The 23365-nt window shown below is 45.6% G+C and overlaps 1 protein-coding gene across 1 annotated transcript in view; it reads left to right on the top strand.

The window, feature by feature from the left end:
• The window catches only part of LOC138301028 (ATPase family AAA domain-containing protein 3-A), a 360997-nt gene extending 341089 nt beyond the window's left edge, over positions 1 to 19908 (top strand). Inside the window, exon 16 of the mRNA XM_069241050.1 lies at positions 19419 to 19908. Within this exon, the coding sequence (XP_069097151.1) occupies positions 19419 to 19598 (180 nt within the window). The 3' untranslated portion in view covers positions 19599 to 19908. The remainder of the gene's footprint in view (positions 1 to 19418) is intronic.
• The last annotated feature ends 3457 nt before the right edge of the window (positions 19909 to 23365 follow it).

The raw sequence follows: 23365 nt of genomic DNA, 5'->3' as shown, positions 1-23365 counted from the left end.
ATTTTGTCTACGTATCTGAGCAACAGGACGTACATCCTCATTAATATGCAGCTTTAATTTCATAGTCCTAAACTTTCCTAAACCATTAAATAATGAAGGAAACTGAACTACTATTTTGTGAGTGCATTTATGCTGTAATTCACTGAAATCGGTCCCATGTCAGCAGCTGTGCTGAAACTTGGTAAACGGGCACTTGGAGCCATACCTTGCAATACATTAATGAGCACCTGTGCTTAAGTCTTCGATGCAGCCCATGTATACACTTTTGTTTTTGATGGCGTCAACCGTGGAAACAAAGACTGTTTATTATATTTTTATTCAGGCATAATGTTTATCGATGCACCACTGTCAATTATGAAAGGTATTGACAACTATTCATTTTCAATGTAAACTTTGGACAGTGTTTGTATTATTTTTGTGCTTTGGCATGTCGACTTTTCTTTGGCTGACATTTTTCTTTACATGCTACCAGTTCAACGTGCGTATATATCAACGGGGGTGAACATTGACATGTCACAACTATTTTCCTCACTTTAGCTTGAGGCGGAGGAACTGTTTGACAATGAGTTAAATGATGATCGACTTAGTTCACTGTCTATTTGCCTCAGCTGCTGTCGCCACTTGGCCTTGTGGGCATGGAACGTTCTGGTGGCCGTTTTGTCTTCATTTGGTGACACGCTTACTTTTTCCTCTGCTTTACTAACTATCACAAACTAGCTCTCTTTCCCACAGCCTTTACATATCTGTCCAGTGACAGAACATTTACCTTTGTGTGGAAATGAAAATCCACATCTAAAGCACAACTTCTTTTTATGTGTAAACCGACATCACCTTGTGTCCTTCGGTCTTTTGCTTTGGCTTACTTTTCACACTCACGACTGATTCACTACGAGCACCTCCGGCCTCCATGTCAGCAGCTTGTCTTTCAACACACTCTGCAGCTCTGGCAGCCATTAACACTCACATCAGACTAAGTTTTATTTTCAGCATTTATCATCTGAATGAATCTGAAAAGCATACATCAATAACTCGAAGACGCATAAATTCTTCATCATTAAATTAATTGAACTTAGTGTTTGATAAGTGTATCGAGTCTCTCCACAAATTCATCGATGGGTCCTTGAACTTTTTGGCATTCTTGATGGAAAATGTATCTTTCGTGATCAATGTTTGGTACTAGATTGAATTTGAGATTCTTTAATTTGACGGTATGTGACTTCTCTCAGTTTTCTGCATTTTCCTTATGACTTCTTTCACACCATCACCAGCAAGGATTTTGCCATACTTTATAATATTTCTGTTATCAGTCTCTTCAAGTGCATCAATGAAATCATCAAATGTCTGTATCCAAGCAGTCCATTTATTGCCATTATTTTGCTTTTTTGGCAGTATCGAAAGGCAGTGGTAGTTTCAGGACGCCACAGCATGGTAACTAGTTATGGGAATGGCTGACATTGAGGGTGGAGCTCTTTTAGATGCTATCTGCTGTCTTTTAGGGCCTGCGCCATTTGCACCTTTCTAAGAGGCCCTGCGATGGATCAACCTCAAGATCATCCTGGACTCTCTTTGGGACTGTGTCCTTCTTGGTCTTCATCAGAGCCCCTTCACTTTTGGAGATCTCTGAAGTTATTCTGAGCAGCCACTTGGCAGCTTTGGTGGAGTGCCACTTCAGGTATTGGACAGCTCAGTAAGCACAGCCCCATCCTTCTTATTGGGCCTCCTCGCCTGGGCTGAGGTCATAAAGCTCTACTCATCAAGACTCTGATAAGTTTAATGACAGTATGCTTCCTTCTTGTTTTGTCAGCCAGCGCTTCTATATATTTTGTTAGTATTTGCCTACAGCGGTTTTTAGTGCTTCTTTTCTGTATCTGTATGTAACCGCCTTTTACTCTGTGGAATGTACAATTTTAACTTGTGTGGTAGCGCTGTACCTTTATGTATGGCCTAACCAGCAGGTTCTCAGCCAACCACATGTAGATTCATTATAACGCTTTCATTGTCTTCAACTGCTTCACAGCAGTTGGAGCTGTGTTTTGACTCCACATGCATGAGGCGTTGGTTCCATACTATGACAGCAATACACATGGCATGTACAAGCAGTTTGCCTGAACCATGGCAAACTCTCTGAGAGCACGATCATTCTTCTGGTTGCTTATCCCTGAACTCGTCGCCACCCAGTATTTTAAGTGCTTTATAAATGCAATTTAAAAAAATACGAAACATAGGCAGCAATGTTCCCTAATGGATGTCTGACAGAATAACAGAGGCATTTATAACGAATGCCTTTTGCAACGAATTTTGAGCAACGGAGTCTTTACAATGCTAGTGTTTACAATTATTTTTGTTATGGGTATGCCTTCACAATAAATGCCTTTACCACGAAAATGTAAGTAATTACAGGTAAATATAAACTTTTTTAAATGTGTATAATGGGTTTATACTTGGTTTTAAAATACTTACATTTTAAATATATATCCATACCCCTATTTACCCACAAACCCTAAAAATACCCTTGCCCCCCTAAAACCCATACTCACCCTAAAAATTAGCTTCCCACCAAGAAACTCATATCACTCTAAACCCTAAAATTACCCCTGCCAATCAAAAAGCCATACCCATCCTAAATACCTTTGCCATTCCAAAACCTATACCCACCCTAACACTAAAAATAACCTTGCCATCCAAAAACCCATATCAACCCTACACCTGTTAAAAAACCAAATATTATATATATATATATATATATATATATATATATATGTTCGATGGCATGTGTAGCTGCAGATACACATGCTGTGCACAGTCCGCCATCTGGTGTTGGGCTCGGAGTGTTACAAGTTGTTTTTCTTCGAAGAAGTCTTTTCGAGTCACGAGACCGAGGGACTCCTCCCATTTCGACTCCATTGCGCATGGGCGTCGACTCCATCTTAGATTGTTTTTTTTCCGCCATCGGGTTCGGACGTGTTCCTTTTCGCTCCGTGTTTCGGGTCGGAAAGTTAGTTAGAATCTCGGAAAAAAACGTCGGTATTGTTTGCGTTCGGTATCGGGTTAGTTAGAACAAATCGACACCGAATTCTGAAGATCTCCGGTGGCCCTTCGGGGTTTTTTCGATCCCCCGTCGGGGCCTGGTCGGCCCGGCCAGACGTGACTTCAAGGCTGATGGAACGGACCCCATTCCGCTTCTGCCCAAAATGCCATAACAAGTATCCGTATACGGATCAGCATCTGGTCTGTAACTTGTGCTTGTCTCCCGAGGACAAGGAAGATACTTGTGAAGCCTGTCGAGCGTTTCGGTCGAGAAAGACATTAAGAGACCGAAGAGCCAGAAGACTGCAAATGGTGTCGACGCCGACAGGACAAGAGCGTTTCGAAGAGGAAGAAGAAGCTTTCTCCATCCACGAGTCTGACTCGGAAGAGCTCGAGGCCGAAGAAACGCCAAAAACCGTGAGTAAGACGTCGAAACATAAGACTCACGAGAAGTCAGCAAGAGCCCAGGGGACGCCACTGCCAACAGGCCATGGCTTAACCCGGAAAATAGGTGACCGATCATCAGCACCGAAAAAGGGCACGCTTGTGGCGAAGTCATCCGACTCAGGTCGAGATACCGCCACACAGCAACCTCGGACCCGAGACAGCGGCTCCGAAAAAATTCGGCACAGCGGCACCGAAGAAGTTCGGCACCGAGACGCCACGCCGAAAATAAAAAAGGTTTCTTCGGAGCCTAAAAAGACATCCGAAAAAGTTTCGGTTCCGAAACATCCAGCCTCGGAGCCGAAAACAGGTTCCTACACAGAGGAACAAGGATTAACCTCCCAAATGCAAAAGCATAGATTCGGAGAGGAAATTGAAGCTGTAGAGCCAGACTATACACAAAGAAGGCTCCACATTCATGAGGACACAGGGAACATAACCACTCTTCCCCCAATTAAAATAAAAATAAAACTTGCCTTTCAACAAAAAGACAAGCAGCCACAGGCAAAAGTGGCAAGGAAAACAACTCCACCACCGTCTCCACACCATCAATACATGCATCACCAGTAACAACTCCACCACTGATGCACTCCCCAGCTCATACTACAATGAGTCAGGATGATCCCGATGCATGGGACCTTTACGACACCCCAGTATCAGACAACAGCCCAGACTCGTACCCTGCAAGGCCGTCGCCACCTGAGGACAGTACATCCTACACACAGGTGGTCACAAGGGCAGCTGCTTTTCACAACGTCACGTTGCATTCCGAACCAGTTGAGGATGACTTTTTGTTTAACACCCTATCATCCACCCATAGCCAGTACCAAAGCCTACCTATGCTCCCAGGAATGCTAAAACATTCAAAACAAATCTTTCAAGATCCTGTTAAAGGCAGAGCCATAACTCCAAGGGTGGAGAAAAAATACAAGCCACCGCCAACAGATCCCGTTTATATTACAACGCAATTGACACCGGACTCAGTAGTTGTCGGGGCAGCTCGTAAGAGAGCGAACTCTCATACCTCCGGGGACGCACCACCTCCAGACAAGGAGAGTCGTAAATTTGATGCTGCGGGCAAAAGGGTGGCAGCACAAGCAGCAAACCAATGGCGCATTGCCAATTCACAAGCACTTTTGGCAAGATATGATAGAGCTCATTGGGATGAGATGCAGCATTTCATAGAACACTTACCCAAAGAGTTCCAGAATAGGGCGCAACAGGTGGTGGAAGAAGGACAAAGTATCTCAAATAATCCGATACGGTCTTCAATGGATGCAGCAGATACGGCTGCAAGGACAGTAAACACTGCAATAACAATAAGAAGGCACGCATGGCTGCGTACTTCGGGGTTCAAGCCGGAAATTCAACAAGCTGTGCTAAATATGCCTTTTAATGAACAGCAGTTGTTTGGGCCGGAAGTCGACACTGCTATTGAGAAACTCAAGAAAGACACTGACACAGCCAAAGCCATGGGCGCACTCTACTCCCCGCAGAGCAGAGGCACTCTTCGCAAAACACCTTTTAGGGGAGGGTTTCGAGGTCAACCAACAGAAACCACAACATCACAAACAAGGCCCACTTACCAGAGCCAATATCAGCGGGGAGGTTTTCGGGGGCAATATAGAGGGGGCCAATTCCAGAAGAATAGGGGAAAGTTCCAAAGTCCCAAAACTCCTCAAAATAAACAGTGACTTACAAGTCACACAACCCCATCACATAACACCTGTGGGGGGGAGACTAAGCCAATTTTACAAACATTGGGAGGAAATAACAACAGACACTTGGGTCTTAGCAATTATCGAGCATGGTTATTGCATAGAATTTCTCAAATTCCCTCCAAACATCCCACCGAAAACACACAGTATGTCAAAACAACATATAGACCTTCTAGGACTAGAAGTTCAAGCATTGCTACAAAAAGAAGCAATAGAATTAGTACCAAAACTGCAGATAAACACAGGAGTTTACTCACTGTACTTTCTAATACCCAAAAAGGACGGCAGTCTGAGACCAATACTAGATCTCAGAACACTAAATACCTACATCAAATCAGACCACTTTCACATGGTTACATTACAAGACGTAATCCCACTGCTCAAACAACAAGACTACATGACAACACTAGACCTAAAGGATGTGTATTTCCATATACCAATACATCCTTCACACAGAAAATACCTAAGGTTCGTATTCCAAGGAATACATTACCAATTCAAAGTGTTGCCATTCGGAATAACAACTGCGCCAAGAGTTTTTACAAAATGCCTGGCAGTAGTAGCTGCACATATCAGAAGGCAGCAAATACATGTGTTCCCGTACTTAGACGACTGGTTAATCAAAACCAACACGCTAAGACAGTGTTCACAGCACACAAAATATGTCATACAAATCCTCCACAAACTAGGTTTCTCGATCAACTACGCAAAGTCACACCTTATGCCGTGTCAAACACAGCAATACTTAGGAGCGACAATCAACACAGCAAAAGGGATTGCCACTCCAAGTCCACAAAGGGTTCATACATTTCACAATGTAATACCGGCCATGTATCCAAAACAAAGGATACAAGTCAAAATGGTAATGAAACTGCTAGGCATGATGTCTTCATGCATAGCCATTGTCCCAAACGCAAGGTTGCACATGCGGCCATTACAACAGTGCCTAGCATCACAATGGTCACAAGCACAGGGTCAGCTTCTAGATCTGGTGTTGATAGACCGCCAAACATACATCTCGCTTCTATGGTGGAAAAGTATAAATTTAAACCAAGGACGGCCTTTCCAAGATCCAGTGCCACAATACGTCATAACGACAGATGCTTCCATGACAGGGTGGGGAGCACACCTCAATCAACACAGCATCCAAGGACAATGGGACATACATCAAAGACAGTTTCACATAAATCACTTAGAACTGTTAGCGGTATTTCTAGCGCTGAAAGCATTTCAGCCCATAATAACCCACAAATACATTCTGGTCAAAACAGACAACATGACAACAATGTATTACTTAAACAAACAGGGAGGGACGCACTCGACACAGTTGTGTCTCCTTACACAAAAAATATGGCATTGGGCGATTCACAACCACATTCGCCTAATAGCACAATTTATTCCAGGGATTCAGAACCAGTTAGCAGACAATCTCTCTCGGGATCACCAACAAATCCACGAATGGGAGATTCACCCCCAAATACTAAACACTTACTTTCAAATTTGGGGAACACCTCAAATAGATCTATTTGCAACAAAGGAAAACTCAAAATGCCAAAACTTCGCATCCAGGTACCCACAGGATCAATCCCAAGGCAATGCTCTATGGATGAACTGGTCAGGGATATTTGCGTACGCTTTTCCCCCTCTCCCGCTCCTTCCATATCTAGTAAACAGGTTGAGTCAAAACAAACTCATACTAATAGCACCAACATGGGCGAGGCAACCTTGGTACACAACACTACTAGACCTTTCAGTAGTACCTCATGTCAAACTACCCAACAGACCAGATCTGGTAACACAACACAAACAACAGATCAGACATCCAAATCCAGCATCTCTGAATCTAGCAATTTGGCTCCTGAAATCCTAGAATTCGGACACTTAGACCTCACACAAGAATGTATCGAGGTCATTAGACAAGCTAGGAAACCTACCACTAGACATTGCTATGCAAATAAGTGGAAAAGATTTGTTTATTACTGCCATAATAATCAAATCCAGCCATTACACGCATCTCCAAAAGATATAGTAGGATATTTACTACATTTACAACAATCAAATCTAGCTTTCTCTTCCATAAAGATACATCTTACCGCAATATCAGCTTACCTGCAAATTACTCATTCAACTTCATTATTTAGAATACCAGTCATAAAAGCGTTTATGGAAGGCCTAAAGAGAATTATACCACCAAGAACACCACCTGTTCCTTCATGGAACCTCAACATAGTCTTAACACGACTCATGGGTCCACCATTTGAACCCATGCATTCTTGTGAAATGCAATACTTAACGTGGAAAGTTGCGTTTTTAATTGCCATCACATCTCTAAGAAGAGTGAGTGAAATTCAAGCTTTTACCATACAAGAACCATTTATTCAAATACACAAAAATAAAATAGTCCTACGAACAAATCCAAAATTTTTACCAAAGGTAATCTCACCGTTCCACTTGAATCAAACAGTAGAATTACCAGTGTTCTCCCCACAGCCAGATTCTGTAGCTGAAAGAGCACTACATACATTAGACATCAAAAGAGCGCTAATGTACTACATTGACAGAACAAAACTTATTCGAAAAACAAAACAACTATTTATTGCTTTTCAAAAACCTCATACAGGAAATCCAATTTCTAAACAAGGCATTGCTAGATGGATAGTTAAGTGCATTCAAACCTGCTATATTAAAGCAAAGAGAGAGCTGCCTATTACACCAAAGGCACACTCAACCAAAAAGAAGGGTGCTACCATGGCCTTTCTAGGAAATATTCCAATGAACGAAATATGTAAGGCAGCAACATGGTCTACGCCTCATACATTTACCAAGCACTACTGTGTGGATGTGTTAACTGCACAACAGGCCACAGTAGGTCAAGCTGTACTAAGAACATTTTTTCAAACTACTTCAACTCCTACAGGCTGAACCACCGCTTTTGGGGAGATAACTGCTTACTAGTCTATGCACAGCATGTGTATCTGCAGCTACACATGCCATCGAACGGAAAATGTCACTTACCCAGTGTACATCTGTTCGTGGCATTAGTCGCTGCAGATTCACATGCGCCCACCCGCCTCCCCGGCAGCCTGTAGCCGTTTAGAAGTAGATCTTGAACATTTGTACATTTGTAAATATATTACTTTAAACTTCATTATGTACATACGTATTCACTCCATTGCATGCGCACTATTACTAGCATACACAACTCCTACCTCACCTTCTGCGGGGAAAACAATCTAAGATGGAGTCGACGCCCATGTGCAATGGAGTCGAAATGGGAGGAGTCCCTCGGTCTCGTGACTCGAAAAGACTTCTTCGAAGAAAAACAACTTGTAACACTCCGAGCTCAACACCAGATGGCGGACTGTGCACAGCATGTGAATCTGCAGCGACTAATGCCACGAACAGATGTACACTGGGTAAGTGACATTTTCCATATATAACACGTAATACCTGTAAAATACATGTAATTTTTTTTTTTTTACCACAAATGTGTCTTTACAATGAAATTCGTGATAAAGGCATACCCGTGGTAAAATATTTAGTTGTTAAAACATTCGTTGTAAAGCCTTCAGTGGTTTCGCTTTCATTAATAATGCTGTTTCGATCCCCTAATAGACCAATATGTTATACTTTTGACTTTCAGCACCAGTGACCGATCCAGTTGCCTTTGATGCTGAACCTCTTTATAGTGTGAGTTTGAGCGTGTGAGAGAGTAGAAAATATGCAAAATGGGTTAAGGTCTTTACCTTGCTCCTGCATACCCTGGATAATTTTTTGTCATTATCTCACAGTTGGACAAACAACCCAACTAATGCAAACATAAGTTACTTATTTGGGTTTATTTTTTTTGCTGACATGTGGTCTGGTGCTCTCCAAGGTCCTGAGGTTCCCTTGCCTGTGGCTATGGCCCACGGAGGTCACAACATAGTCTTGTATCGCGGTTCCCGGAGATCAGGTTCAGAATTGTCTGGTATCACTTTGATCTGTGGTTGTCTGGTATCTCACAGTTGGAGTGAGGTACCACCCTAGACCCCAGAGTCGCAGTTGAAATTCTAAGTTTCTCCAAAGTGTCTGACACCCCACATTCAGTAGCCACAAGTAATTCAACTTTTCTCATATTTCTGTTCTTCTATATTTGGGTGTTTTTTCTTTTGTGGCATTGCTGGTACCTTGGCTGCTTCATGGTTTAGATCAAGGGCTACAGTGTAGGCAGGGGACCGCAGGTGTTGGGAGTTTTAAGTATTTCCTTTGTGTGTATCCACAGTTAGTGGTGATCTGTGCTTTTAGCAGGGATGGGTTGCAGTGGCCACACAAACGCATACATTAACACTCAGTCACACGCATCCCCACACACATCCATTCACAACATTCACCCGTAAATATTCTTACAGACGCACACCCACACACCAAACATTGAAAATAAAATAATACTAACCTGCATGGGCAGAGCTCTGCCTCTGAGATTCCGGGGAGGAGCAGGGAGGCTGGGACAGTTGCCTTCCCTCATTTATGGATCTAAGGTTAGCCAGTGAAGGAAGGTAGCAGTCCCTCACTCATCACAGAATGCTGTGGGGTCAGTGAAACTGCTGACCCCACCCCACTCTTTGACAATGTGTCACTGTTGGACACGGCCCTGGGCACTTCAGGGCTTAGAAGTGAAGCGCCCAGGTCTGAGGCAATCAGTGACCCCCCCCCCTAGTTACAAGTGGGAGGGTCTTGAGGTACTTTGGTAGGCTGAAGATATCACGCCCACCGGAGCTGTGATTTCTTCAGCCCAGCAAAGTTAAGCTCAAGCACTCTGGATCCTGACCATTTAGGACATACTTAGCTCCTGGCTGCCTTACCAGAAAATAGAGGGTCTGTCAGGCTGTCCTTTTCTTTTAATATTTATTAATTGATTTTGCTATGAATACAGTGATAGCAATAACCGGAAATTCAAAGCAACTTTCTTACAACTTAACATCCCACAAACGACATCTTGTTTCTGATTTGAATAAAGCTGCACCCACATGTATTTATCAGTAACTCCATTGACAATGCGCATCGCCCCTCTGCCCTTTTCTCCCATTACATATGTTCCAGCATAATTACACTGTTTTGCTAACTCCCAGTTATAAGTGATGCGGATATTGGCTCATCCGGTATTTGGAGTAAGTACGTGTGTAATGGGTCCCATATATCCGTAGGGTGTGAGGTGGGGGGGCTGCAACTCTGCATAAACCTCCAGCTGATTCTTACAGTATATCAGGAATGTTAGCCATTCCTTAAATTTAGGCACCCTACCTCTCCCCCATCTACATGCTACTCTCCGTTTTGCCAGTAAGAGACCTAGAATTTTGTATCTACGGAGTGTACCCTCTAATTCATCTGTGTATCCCAGCAGGGCTATCTGTGGTGTGAGAACCAATGGTGTGGTAATCATGAGGGTCAGTGCCTGCTCGACCTTCCCCCCCCCTGGTACAGCATTATCGGGGGAGGGGGGGAGGGGCACAGCCAGGCCAGGTGTAGGAACCCCGCGTCCTCCATCCGACATCTCGCGCAATTTGCGTCGGGCCATAGACCATATTTATTTAGCTTGACGGGCGTGTAGTATAATCTGTGTAGGAATTTATAATGTATCATTTTTAACCTGCTACTGGCAGAAATCCTGCCGGTCTGCTGACAGCAGTATTCCCATTGGTTGTCCGAGAGCTTTATCTGTAGTTCTTCGTCCCATCCCTCCCGTGCCCCTCCTCTTATCATTGGTTTCTCCTGCTGCGCATGCCGGTAGAGGGCAGAGACCAGGTGTTGCGGTGAATATGCCTGCAGCAGTGCGTGAAATGTGTTTACCGTGGGAGGTTCTACGGGGAAGGCCGGTGTAATGTCCCTAATGCTCTGCTTGAGGCAGATATACAGGAACTTATACAAAGGAGATTGCAACCTATCGTCTGGGAGTGTTTCTCTTTCACGGAACCGGGCATCATCTTATAGGTCTCCCCATGTGAGAATGTTTAACCTCTTTAGTAGTTTTGTACCTGCTGTTTCGTACGCAACTGAGACCACACCTGTCCCAGCAGCGTCATATCCGGCGGATATAATACTTCCTTATCAACCTGGCTAGCTATCTTTTGCCAGGCTCTTTGCATACTGGCCACTGTAGAGTCTTTGGGGGGGCTTGGGGCTGTGATCATCATGCCTGGTCCCAAGTATGCAGACTGGGGGGTCGGTGCCATGTACCCCTGCTCTACCGCTTAATGCGCCATGTAGGGTGGTGGCTTGTACCAGTAAAGTGCACCTGTGCACAGATGTATTAGAGCCCCAGATTGGGCTTCAAAGCCTCCTCTGGAAAATGGCTGGATGAGGACCTCCCATCTCAAACGCGGCTGCTTACCCGCCCATGCCAACCTGATCATTTGGGTTCTTAACAGTTTGAAGAAATGCTTGGTAGGCGGAAACGGTATATTTAAAAATAGAGTAATTTGGGAAGGATGACCATTTTCATTTGCGATATGTGGCCTACCATCAAAATGGCAGGGAAGTCCAGTGCATGACGCTTGTTTCTATACTGTCCAGCGCTGCCCCATAGTTTAACCACATTAATTCTTCCTTATCTCTGGTTAGTTCTGTGCCTAAGTAGCGAACGTTTGTGTCTCTCTATTGGAGGCAAAACTCGAGACCGGAACCTGGGCGTGTTTACAGTTAAAGGGAAAATGTGACCAAATCTTACAAATTCCCGCAGTATGGGGTTTAAGCTCTCCTCTGGATGTCTAAGATATAGTGTTACATCTTCTGAATACGGTGAGACCAGTATATGTCTGCTAGGCATCCGGACAGCCAGGTGATTATGATGCTGATGAAGCTTGGCAGCCAAAGGCTCCACCGCGATTGTAAACAGCAGTAGCAACAGCGGGCATCTCTGCCTGGTCCCCCGTCGCTATCCGGAAGGGTGCCGCTCGGTGCTGAGCGGGCTTCGTTTATCTGCAAGGTTGCCACCGGGTTTGTATATAATAGTTCGATCCAGTCTCTATATGCAGGTGGGAACCTCATGCGTCTCAGTATGATCATTAATCCCATTCCAGGGAGTCAAAGGCCTTTGTGGCATCCTGGAATACCGCTGCTGCATGGAGCTCAGTGTCTATGCTCTGCTGCAGCGTGAAGAATGTACGCAGATTATGCGAAGTGGACCTGCCTGGCACGAACCCCGATTGATATAGCCTAACCAGAAATGTAATTAATAAACTTAGCTGATTAGCCAGTACGTTTGCCAGTATCTTATTGTCGCTATTGATCAGTGACAATGCCCAGTATGATCACATTTGGAAGCTGCTTTAGTCGATTTTAGCAATGTGATAATCAGGCCCTCTCTCATGGAGTGGGGAAGAAACCCTTCCCATTTAGCCTCATTGTAAACCTTTTGCAGCCATGGTACTAGTATGGGCGCATATGTTTTGTAGAAATAGGCTGGTATGCCATCCGGTCCCAGAGCCTTGCCTGATTGTAATTGCATAATTGCTTCTCGTATCTCGTCTTGCTCTGTCTCCCGCAAGAAAGTCTCTCTGTGAGTCACTCAGCCAAGCTAGTGCTACATTCTCTAGATAGTTATCTGTGTCTGGAGGGTTGTCCTCGTGGAAGAGTACAATTGTTCAAAGTATACCACAAATATCTGGAGTATGTCTGGGGTGTCCCTAAGTGCATGGCCTAATGGATCAAGGATCTCCAATATACTGTTGTCTGGGTGTGTCGTGGGAATGGCATGCCTGGTCTCTCTCTCCATCTCCATAGGACCGCACTTGTGCATATTTTCCCCTGAATAGTATCTCCTGCTCTGCTGTCTCCTGATAGTCCGTCAGTGCCTCCTGCAGCCACCGAGCTCAGTCAGCGTTATGCACTGCCGCTAGCGCATCTTCCAGATACTTTATTTCTGTTTCCAGGCGCGTGAGGGTGGACCGGATATCACAGAGGATTCGCAGGCCCCTCTCTAGGCAGCTGCCTCTCAGAGTAACATTGAAGGTCTCCCATATCGTGCTCACCTTGGGCACCGTGCCCTTATTCCGAAGGAAAATCTCCACTATCGCCGTCCTAAGTTCCTCACGTAACTGCCCTTCCAATAGCATGTTTGGGGATAGCCTCCAGGTGATGCGTGGGGACGCAACAGCTGGTAGTGCTAGCTTGAGATTGACCGGAGAGTGGTCTGAGTAAGTGCTAGCCAAATGTACGACTTCTTGTATCCAAGGTGCCATAGACTGGAACATTAACCAGTAATCCAGCCTAGACCAGCTGGAGTGTACGTTGGAGTAAAATGTGCCCTCTTATCATGCGGGTGCAGCCAGCGCCAACAATCCACCATGTCACAGGCAGCTATGTCATTGCGCAAGAAATCTGCTGCAGTTAAATACTGCCCCAGGCCCTCTATCCATGCAGGGGTTCATGGCTAGGTTAAAGTCTCCTCCCCATAATGAATATTGCGATCCTATAATCTACCACTTGGTTCCAGACATTATCGTAGAGTGAGGGGTCATCAATGTTTGGCACGTAGCAGTTTACTATTGTGATGGATCGCTGTGCTAGTCTGCCCCAGACAATAGTGTATCTCCCCTCTGGGTCATTTCTAGCCCCCCGCAGACGGTGCCCTTACGTATTAGGATTGCTGTGCCCCGGAATAAGAGGATTAGGTAGCATATTGTCTATCTGAGGCCCATCGTGTCGCAAATGTGACCTGTGCGCCAGGCACAAAATGAGTCTCCTGCAGCAGTGTTAGATGTGTATTATTTCTCTCTAAATATGCTATTATGTGTCTTTTCTTACGTGGGTCTCCCAGTCCCTGCAAATTCCATGTAAGGCAGTTTAGCACATGGGGTGACCACTGAGGCCGGGTTTCCGTTCTACCTTCCGTCATCTATTGGCGTTAACTGGAGTGGGGAGCTTCTGGTGAGGTCTGTGCGCATAGTGTGCTCCGTACACCTGATGTGGGTAGTTGGAATATGTGTTGTGTAGTAGTGGGTAACAATGAAACTATCCTTCCCTCCCTCCTCCCACAATGACAGCCCAACTCAGTCAGGTATGACCCTCCCCTTAAAATCCCAATACAGAACTACCAACTTAACCATTGATGCAGTAAGAGTGTTTGGGTATTTCCCATTTGGGGGGGGGGGGGGGGACCTTCAGAGGGCCGCACATGAACCTCTTTAACAAGAGAGGGTGCCCGGTCGACCTGTGTGTAGCCCATTGGAAGCCATCTCATGCTAGTGAACTATGATCTTCAGTATGTTGTGTTACATCCATTTCCTCCACAAACTACAGTTATTAGCTGATGGGGAACCCATAAGTGCAGTTCTTTTCCGTGCACCTCTTACTCAAACCTCCCCCATTTCTTCGGTGCGGTATGTGTCTCCAGTGCCCCTCAAGGTTAAGTCTGATGTGACAGGGTTGAGGCTCTCACGATCATGCTTCAAGTATTTACTGGCCCTTTGTGGCGTGGTAAAAATCACGTCCTTTCCCTTATGCGTAATTTTGAGAATGGCTGGATATAGCATTGCATATGGGCTCTTGGCCTGCTTTAGTTTCTGCTTGATGATGGTGAATTTTTTCTAGCTTCCTGCACTGCAATTGTGAAATCCGGGTAGATCGATATCTCATTGCCTTCAAATTTCAAAGGGTGCATTTCACAACCTTGTTGTAGCGTTGTCTCTGTCCCTATAGTTTAGCAGATGCAATACGACCGGCTGTGGCAGGGCCCCTGGTGGCGACCTTGTCATCAGTGCCCTGTGTGCGCTCGTCTGTACCAAATACGGTGGTGAGTAGGCGTTCCACGTGCTGCTCCATGCACCCAGTATCTGTGGATTCAGGTACACTCATTATGTGTAAGTTGTTGTTCCTTCTGGACCTCGCTTCTAAGTCTTCATTTTTGTTTGCAATGATCTGTAAGATTTTGTCCATTTACAGTAGCTGCTCACTTTTAGCTTGCACTGTGTCCTCCACATTTGAAATTCGCTGCTCAGCCTCCGTTATGCATCCGGCTTGCCTCTCCAGCTTGTTAGTGAGCAGGTCTAGTCTGGCATTCATGTTGTCCATCTTGGTGTCTATAGAAGAGAGGCTAGATTGCATTGTGAGCAGGAGGGCTTTCATTTCTCCCAAAGCCGCCACACAGGGCCCAACACAGAGTGTCCTCAACTGCTGTCCGTCAACCAGGCCCCGCTACAGATTCCGCTCCGCTCGCGGGTGAGTCACAGAGGCCTCTCCGATATTTAGGATAGTCGAGCCCCGGCGCTTATTGTTTGGCGCTGACCGGTTAGCCCCAGCCGCCAGGATCCGCCTGCAGCGCTGGGCCTTTCACCTTCTCCCCGCTCTGGGAGTTCCACCTTCCCTTCTCTCTCCGGCAGCGGCCATGCTGTCCCTTCAGGCACCCAGGTGCTTCCGCTGCCCAATCCTCATAGGCGTCTCAATCTTGGACCACCTCCGAGTAGCTACAGCTCCAGCGGCCACCGGGGATACCCCGGCAGCGAGCAGCAGTCCCCTGGCCTTCTCACGGCCGCAAGCCAGCCGGCCTGACTCGCCTCTCTTCAGCCGGCCGCACCACCACACCGTCACCACTACCTCAGCCCGGGTCAGCAAGCACTGCTCTTCATTTCTTTTTGCGTTGTTTGTGTGCGTGTTGTTGTTAATCCTGGCTGGCGATCTATTCACACGTCGCAGCAGCTTCTTAGGGCAGGATTATGTAGGATTGCTTAATTGGCCCGCGAGGGCCTCACTAGAGTGCGGCCATCTTGTTCACCGGCTCTCTAGCGCTCCCCCCCCCCCTTGCCAAGCTGTCCTTTGCTCAGCCTGACATACACTCTTTCTAGTGGCCAAAAGGTGAGGGGGTGTGGCCCCTCAGCCCATTAGGTCGATCCTTGGCTGTACACAGTTTGAGTGAAAGGGTCACTGGTAGTAAACCTCAGTGCTACATGGTCAAGGTGTAAAGCTGTTTAGCTTGTGCTATAAACATTACCAGACTCGTAAGATGGTATGTGTTCATCAAATCCAAAACCAGGGACACCTAGAGAGAACATCTTGGGATGGGGCAGGAAATAATTTCTTTCTGGTAGAGAAGTGCAAGTCGCAGCCTTTAAAGGAGGTCTGAGATGCATGGGTGCAAGGCTCCTTGCCTGTTAATTACCTTTGCCAGGAGCATTTGCCCTTCACATTGGGTCACCAGTCGGATGGCTCAACTGCACATTGTTTGGCCAACTGAGCAGTGGCCTCCATGACTTTCCTGTCGGCAAGGATAGCTTCATTGATCTTGGTTGGTGAGGCAAGTTAATCCTGAGTTACCGTCGGTGTCTCTTTTCATGAAGGTTGGGCACAGGTTAACAAGTACAGAAGCAGGTCAGGTTCCAGGTGAAGATTATCATGCAACCTGATCCCAGCGGAAAACAAAGTCTTTGGTCATATTGAGTCCTCAGAATGTTTTGAGATATTGGATACAGAAAGTTACAACCCTGAACTCTTTCAGGTTTGTATAGGGCCACAGTTTAAAAGATTAAAAAAACTCCAGTTGGAAAGTCTCAGATGAGTCAGGCAAGAAAGGATTTTGCTGATTCCTTCACAGGAATAAAGTAGGGTAACCTAAACGGTGCAAAATTATATTTTGTGACAGCCAGCTTCAGTCTGTAAAATAATGTATTTTATGGAACAGTTCAAGGAAAAAGTGTTGTGTGCAAAGGGTGTTTGTTTCTTACATGTGAGCTGTTGTTCTTAGAGGCATAACTCCATCTAGAAGGAAATCTACTTGGACTTTGTCTCCTCCGTTTTGAAGTGCTTTGATAGACTGCCACATTGAGGCTAACTTCCGATGATCAGTACAAAGATTACATCCTTTGGGAATAGACTAGTTCTACTCCTTTGGTACTCGCTTCCAAACTACACGTAGTCTAGGCATCTTGGCAAGAATCAGTGCTGGTACCCTGGCTGTTTTCAGAAGTCAAATATAAGAGACTGTAAAAACGAAGAGGGGAATCGCTGTGAAGACCTGCTAAAACATTTGGCAGAACTGTTTCTTCTTAGGCGTTTGACTAAAGTTATTTTACCTTGTTGTGTTTGTTTAGTGCTATGCTATCCCGGAGGTTGCTTCCTGCATAGATGTTAGCACTACCAGTCTCTGTGCCTCTGCTTTAATCAGTCACAAATAGACAAAAGGCTCTGTTGTGATTCAGATTTCTGCCTCGGACGCAATAACCCACTAAACAGCCTTATTGACTGGATGGAAACAGATGGTAAATGTTGTCTATTAGTTCTTGTTTTTGACTCAAGTGAACACCTCCTTGCAGTCTCTTGAAGGCATCTCTTATCCTGTGATACAGTTGCCACCAGTCAAAAGCTGTTTTCCATGTTCACCTTAGAAATTGTGCTAAGGCTTATGAAGAATGCTCAAGCTTGTAAAAATTGAGATCTCGGGTTCTTTCATGTCCTGTTTGGGTAGCTTATCCTCTTGGTTTTATTATCTTGATTTCGATATTTATAGATTTCCTTTTCCCATTATGACGTCTGGGGTTAAAGATAAGAGAGGAAGGAGTATTTATTGTGAATGCATGCACCCGAAGTACTGGGAAAATACTTTCCTTTCTCACTTCAGACGTGGAGCTTGAGCTGTAATATGGAAAGATCCATCAACAAGACTAGGCTAGTGGCCAGACCGAGACCTCAGACGTTCTTGGTAGAAGCATGAAGAACACAACACCAAGCACAGAAAACAGTCTACTTCTACTCACACGTCCATGCCATGTGCACCAGGAAAGCTTGTATGTGCTAGTGTGAAGCAGCGCTCTTTGAAGAAGCTGACTAATTGACCAGATATACTTAACACTCCCTCTCGTTCGGAATTATAAACTGCGCTTTTGCAGAGAACACTTACTCCGTTGATTAAGCAAGTCTTCTGTTTGCTCATTTTTTACCTCCCATTTGGAGATCCCATCTAGATTTATATTAAAATATTTTTCTGTCAGTGTTGTTTCACAAAGCATCTGAACCGGAAGCCACGTGTCATGGAAACCCACTTCCCAGTTAATTTTGCAGGATGAATAGATGAGGTAATCCTTGCAACTTCATCGTTTTTGCCAAGTTTTCTGCCTCATTGTCATATTACCAAGAGATCTCACAGGTCTAATGAACAGTCGAAAAAGGCAGTTTGTGCATGAACATAAAAACAGGGTCTGCATACATTTTTTCCGAGCCCTGCTTCGGAGGCAGACATGTTCTTTCACAATTCCCATATTAAGAGGGATCTTAAATCCTAACAAGACTATATGAAAGCCCTCAAATTCCAAGACTGACCACTGCCTAAGCAATTTCTACGATTTAAACCTCTAAATAATACACAAAAAAACAGAAACAAGTATGTATATCGAGCAAATACACAAATTAGTATTATTATGGCGATCCGCTACCCTATGGCCGTTGGCCTTAATAAAGGCCACCAAGTTACCAAGAATGTGTCTAAACCCAGGCAATGCCGCAGGAGAGGGCGTTTGACCAAACACACCAAATTTGTCAGAGACAAACGTATTTAACGTATTTCACGAACAGAAAACGTAAAGATCGAAATTTTAATGGGTTTGCACTTCTAAAAATGTAGAATTGTCTCTAAAATATAAAGCAGTATGCTGAACTCCAGCATATCACTTTCTCTTTTTTTGCTCCTAATATGTGCTCCCTTTTGTGGGTGCATACCAGCACAGCTTCAATTGAGGACACCATGTGTCCATATTAGATCCTGCTTGCTGTACTTTCAATGCTCTTATGATTAACAAAAAAACTACATGTATAGGTTCCTTTGTCAAATTCCTTCATTTTTTGCATATGTACGTTATTAACCTGCTAATATTTAATTATCCAAACAGTCGCGTTGGGATTCTGCGAACCACAGGTTAAGAACCATTTGTGACATGATTAAATACAGCTTTTGGCTGAAGTAGGACTGTGTAAGCAGGGCTTCATTTTATATAGACCCGACTTTTGCGGTATGCATATTAAAAAAAAAAAAAGTCACATTTTAGCTCATTGATGTTGATAACTGACCGCGAGGGCTTGATGCTGCTCATAGTGTAAAATGTTTGATGCGATTTTAACTGCAACAGGGTGCTCTACGCAGTTTTGTTACAACCCTCAATGTATAAGAATGGTGCAATGGGGTTACAGTCGTGAGTGACTTGTGGTTGTAAACTATGCCTCCTGTTTTTAGTCGACAACTTATCCCTTTCTCTGCCCCATACACAGGCTGCTGCTTATGCATCTGAAGATGGTGTGCTGACGGAGGCCATGATTGATGCCCGCGTTGCTGACGCGGTGCGACAGCATCAGCAGAAGATGGTGTGGCTGAAGGCTGAGGGCAAGGATGCCAGTACGGAACTTGGCAAAAATCCATTACAGCCACTACTGGAGGGAACGCCGGTCTGAGGTGGACTTTTAGACAAGAAGCACGGGATTAGAAGTCAGCCTTGTTGGATGACGGTGTGAAAACTACAAACTACGACGCGCATATCGGAGTGCGAAGGCTACAGGACCACACCCCTGCAAGACAGGCCGCAGACCATAAACCACCAACGTGCCATGCTGCAGCAGCCTCCGATCCAAATCCTCATTCCGAACTTGTTTACTTTCTCTTTTTTTACATAATAATATATTTGTAGGTCACGGATGACGTTGACGCTAATGATTGTTTTAAATTTGGATGAGGCTGCAGCATTAAAGGAATATGAATCTCTCAGTTATCCTGGTTCTGCTAATTGGTGTGGCCTTTCTGAGCATAGCAGGAGACCAGACCTGATATCAAAGCGGTCTCTTCGTCGGTTGTTCCCCACTGAGAGTGGGGAGGGGGCCGTTTGGAGGGATAGAGGAATGAGGATTAAGAAAACAGTCCATTAAACCAAATTGAAACCACACAAACGACCTTAAAATCAGCACCTTTGCTACTACATTATTCGTGCGTTTCATTACAAAAAAACAGTTGCATCTGAACAGTTTTACACTACTTTTTTGTAATACAGAACTCGGCTAGTTCGCTGTCATTTCTTCTAGTGTTGCGAATTTTAGCACTAACTATGCCAGATTACTAGCTACTTTTTGTTCACACTTACAATTCTCTTTTTAACTGACCAAGTTAATTCTTAGTACAGAACGAATGTGGTGACAGTAGCCCCTGCCTGACATGGAAGTCAATTCACTGAAATGCCAGGAGTAGCGGAAGTGACATCACCTGCCCTTTGACACTACACGTCCACTCACACACATACATACACACACACACTTGCATGCACTCTGTCAAATAAACATTCTCTCTCCGCAAGCACGCACAAAACATACATTTAAAAGCATTTTTCCCTTACCTCCGCTGCTATGGAAGGGCATATTCCAGCTGATTGTACTCCATTTTATTACACTTATAGTGAAATATATGTTGTTATTCGTTTGTGACTTTTTCACCAGTGGGACCCGTCATAGCGGTACCTTTTTATCAATCAATCAGGGATTTGTAAAGCGTGGCTACTCACCTGTGAAGGTCTGAGGGTGCTGGGGGAGGAAGGGACTGCTCGAAGAGCCAGGTCTTGAGGTCCTTCCTGAACTGTGACAGGGTGGGGGATTGCCTGAGGTGGATGGGGCAGGTTTTCCAGGTCTTGGCGGCAATGTAGGAGAAGGATCTTCCTCTGGCTGTGGTTTTCCGGATCCGGGGGACGTTGACGAGGGCCTAGTCGGCAGAGCAGAGTTGTCTGGCGGGAGTGTATAAGGAGAGTGTGGTTAAGGTAGGCTGGTCCAGCATTGTGTAGGGCCTTGTCGGCGTGGGTCAGGAGCTTGAAGGTGATTCTCTTGTCGATAGGCAGCCAGTGTAGGTCTCTTAGAAGGGTGGAGGTGTGGCTGTGTCGTGGGGCGTTCTTTATAAGGCGGGCAGAGGCGTCCTGGATGCGTTGTACTCTTTTCCGGGTCTTGGCGGTGGTTCCGGCGTAGAGTGTATTGCCATAGTCGAGGCAGCTGCTGACAAGGGCCTGGGTGACTGTCCTCCTGGCTTCAGTGAGGATCCAACTGTAGATGTTTCGAAGCATGCACGGGGTGTGGAAGCAACCCGATGAGACTGCGCTCACCTGTCGGTCCATTGAGTGCGATGAGTCTAAGATGACGCCAAGGTTGCAGGCGTGGTTGGTGGGGGTGGGTGCGTTTCTGAGGGCGGTGGGCCACCAGGACTCGTTCCAGGTGGAGGGTGTGGAGCTGAGGATGAGGACTTCTGTTTTGTACGAGTTCAGTTTGAGGCAACTATCTTTCATCCATGCGGCGACTGCTTTCATTCCTTTGTGGAAGTTGTTCTTGGCGGTGGTCGGGTTGTTGGTGAGGGAGACTATCAGTTGGATGTTGTCGGCATAGGAGACGATGTTGAGTGCGTGGCTTCTGACGATGGCGGCCAGTGGAGTCATGTAGAGGTTGAAGAGGGTGGGACTCAGCGAGGATCCTTGGGGACGCCACAGCTGATCTTGGTGGCTTCCGAGAGTAAGAGCGGGAGAGTCATACCTTCTGTGTTTTGCTGGTGAGGAACCAGGAGAGCCATTGCAGTGCTAAGTCTCAGATGCCAGCGTCATGGAGACGGGTGCGTAGTGTGTTGTGTGAGACTGTCTCAAGGCGGCAGAAAGGTCCAGGACGATGAGGGCGACTGTCTCGCCTTGGTCGAGGAGGGTGTCGATGTCGTCTGTGGCAGCAAGGAAGGCGATCTCTGTGCTATGGTTGCTTCTGGATCCTAACTGAGAGGGGTCCAGGATGATGTTGGCTCCCAGGAAGGCGGCGAGTTGTTTGTTGACTGCCTTCTCAATGACTTTGGCTGGAAAGGGGAGCAGGGAGATGGGCCGGTAGTTCTTGAGGTCTGTCGGGTCGGCGGTGGGTTTCTTCAGTAGAGGTTTGATCTCAGCGTGTTTCCAACTCTCTGGGAACGTGGCCGTTTCAAAGGAGCGGTTGATGGCATGCCGGAGTTTGGGTCTGATGATGTCACTGGCTTTGTTGAAGATGTGGTGAGGGCAGGGGTCGGTGGGTGCTCCTCTGAGTGGATGGTTGCCATGATGTTGAAAGGTCTCACTGTCGGTGATGTTGTTCCAGATGAGGAGGGTGGGGGGGGGTGGTGATGCTTCGGTCAATGGGCTGGCGGTGAGAGTCGTGGGGAGGCCCTGGGTGGTGAAGCTGTCGTAAATGTCTGTGATCTTGTGATGGAAGTAGTTGATAAGGTTTTCGCAGAGTTTTTGCGTCTGGGGAAGTCGTTGGAGTTGGTGTGGATGAACTCGTCGACAGTGAAAAGTTCCTTGCTGTTGTGGGCATTTTATTGATGCGTTGTTGCAGGGCAAGTTTTTTGGTGGTCCTAATGAGCTGGTGGTGATGTTTGACGGCATTTTTGAAGGCATCATTATTTGCGGGGCCTTGTCGGTGCGCCTTTATGCTGATATAGTCGTAGTCAGAGGAGAGATTAGTTTGTGATTTACTAATCTTAACATTTCTGAAGTACACAGAGTATTTGGCACCGCAGACTTTTGAACAGATTTTTAAAATTGTCTTTTTTTTTTTTCTTGTCGTTCATGAATTTAAAAAGAAAACCTAGAACTTTTGCTTCTTACGGATACTTCTCACCCCAGATCACTTCCTTTTTTGAATAACCCCAAGTGGCATACTAGATCTGGAAACATTTTCTGCACATCGGAGGGTGGTATCATGCTGTCCAGCGCTGGCTCTGTTCTTCCTTGGAAATGATAGGATGGAGCTGAATATAAGACTCACTCCTGACTGCTGACATCCATTCCTGTCTATGCCTTCTACTGTGGATCTTTTAAATCTGCTCCACATTTGTTGGTTTCCAACAGTTGTGAAACTCTAAAAAGAGAGTTTACTAGGGAGTGATTTTGTCACCGTAAACAATAGGTTTTAAAGCATGCGTAGAATGCAGAAAGCAGATTTCAATCATGGACCCTCCACGAGGTCTGTCTTTGGGCTCCAATCATGGCTTCATGTCAGGTGACCGAAGTGATAAGAGATTGGGATGCAAAGGTGTAATTTGCTGAAAATAAGTAGTAGTCTTAGACATTGCACAAGCTCTGTTCCCGGTCAAAGTCTTGGCCCCGTCACAAGGCTGTTCTACCTATTGCTTCAGTTCCCAGTGAGTTCCTGGTGTGGTCTTCCTCAAACGTTTTTCTCCTTTTGGA

Source organism: Pleurodeles waltl, chromosome 6 (assembly GCF_031143425.1).
Source record: "Pleurodeles waltl isolate 20211129_DDA chromosome 6, aPleWal1.hap1.20221129, whole genome shotgun sequence".
NCBI lineage: Eukaryota > Metazoa > Chordata > Amphibia > Caudata > Salamandridae > Pleurodeles > Pleurodeles waltl.
Note: the sequence above shows the minus strand (reverse complement) of the source record. Positions and strands in the feature narration are given on the sequence as shown.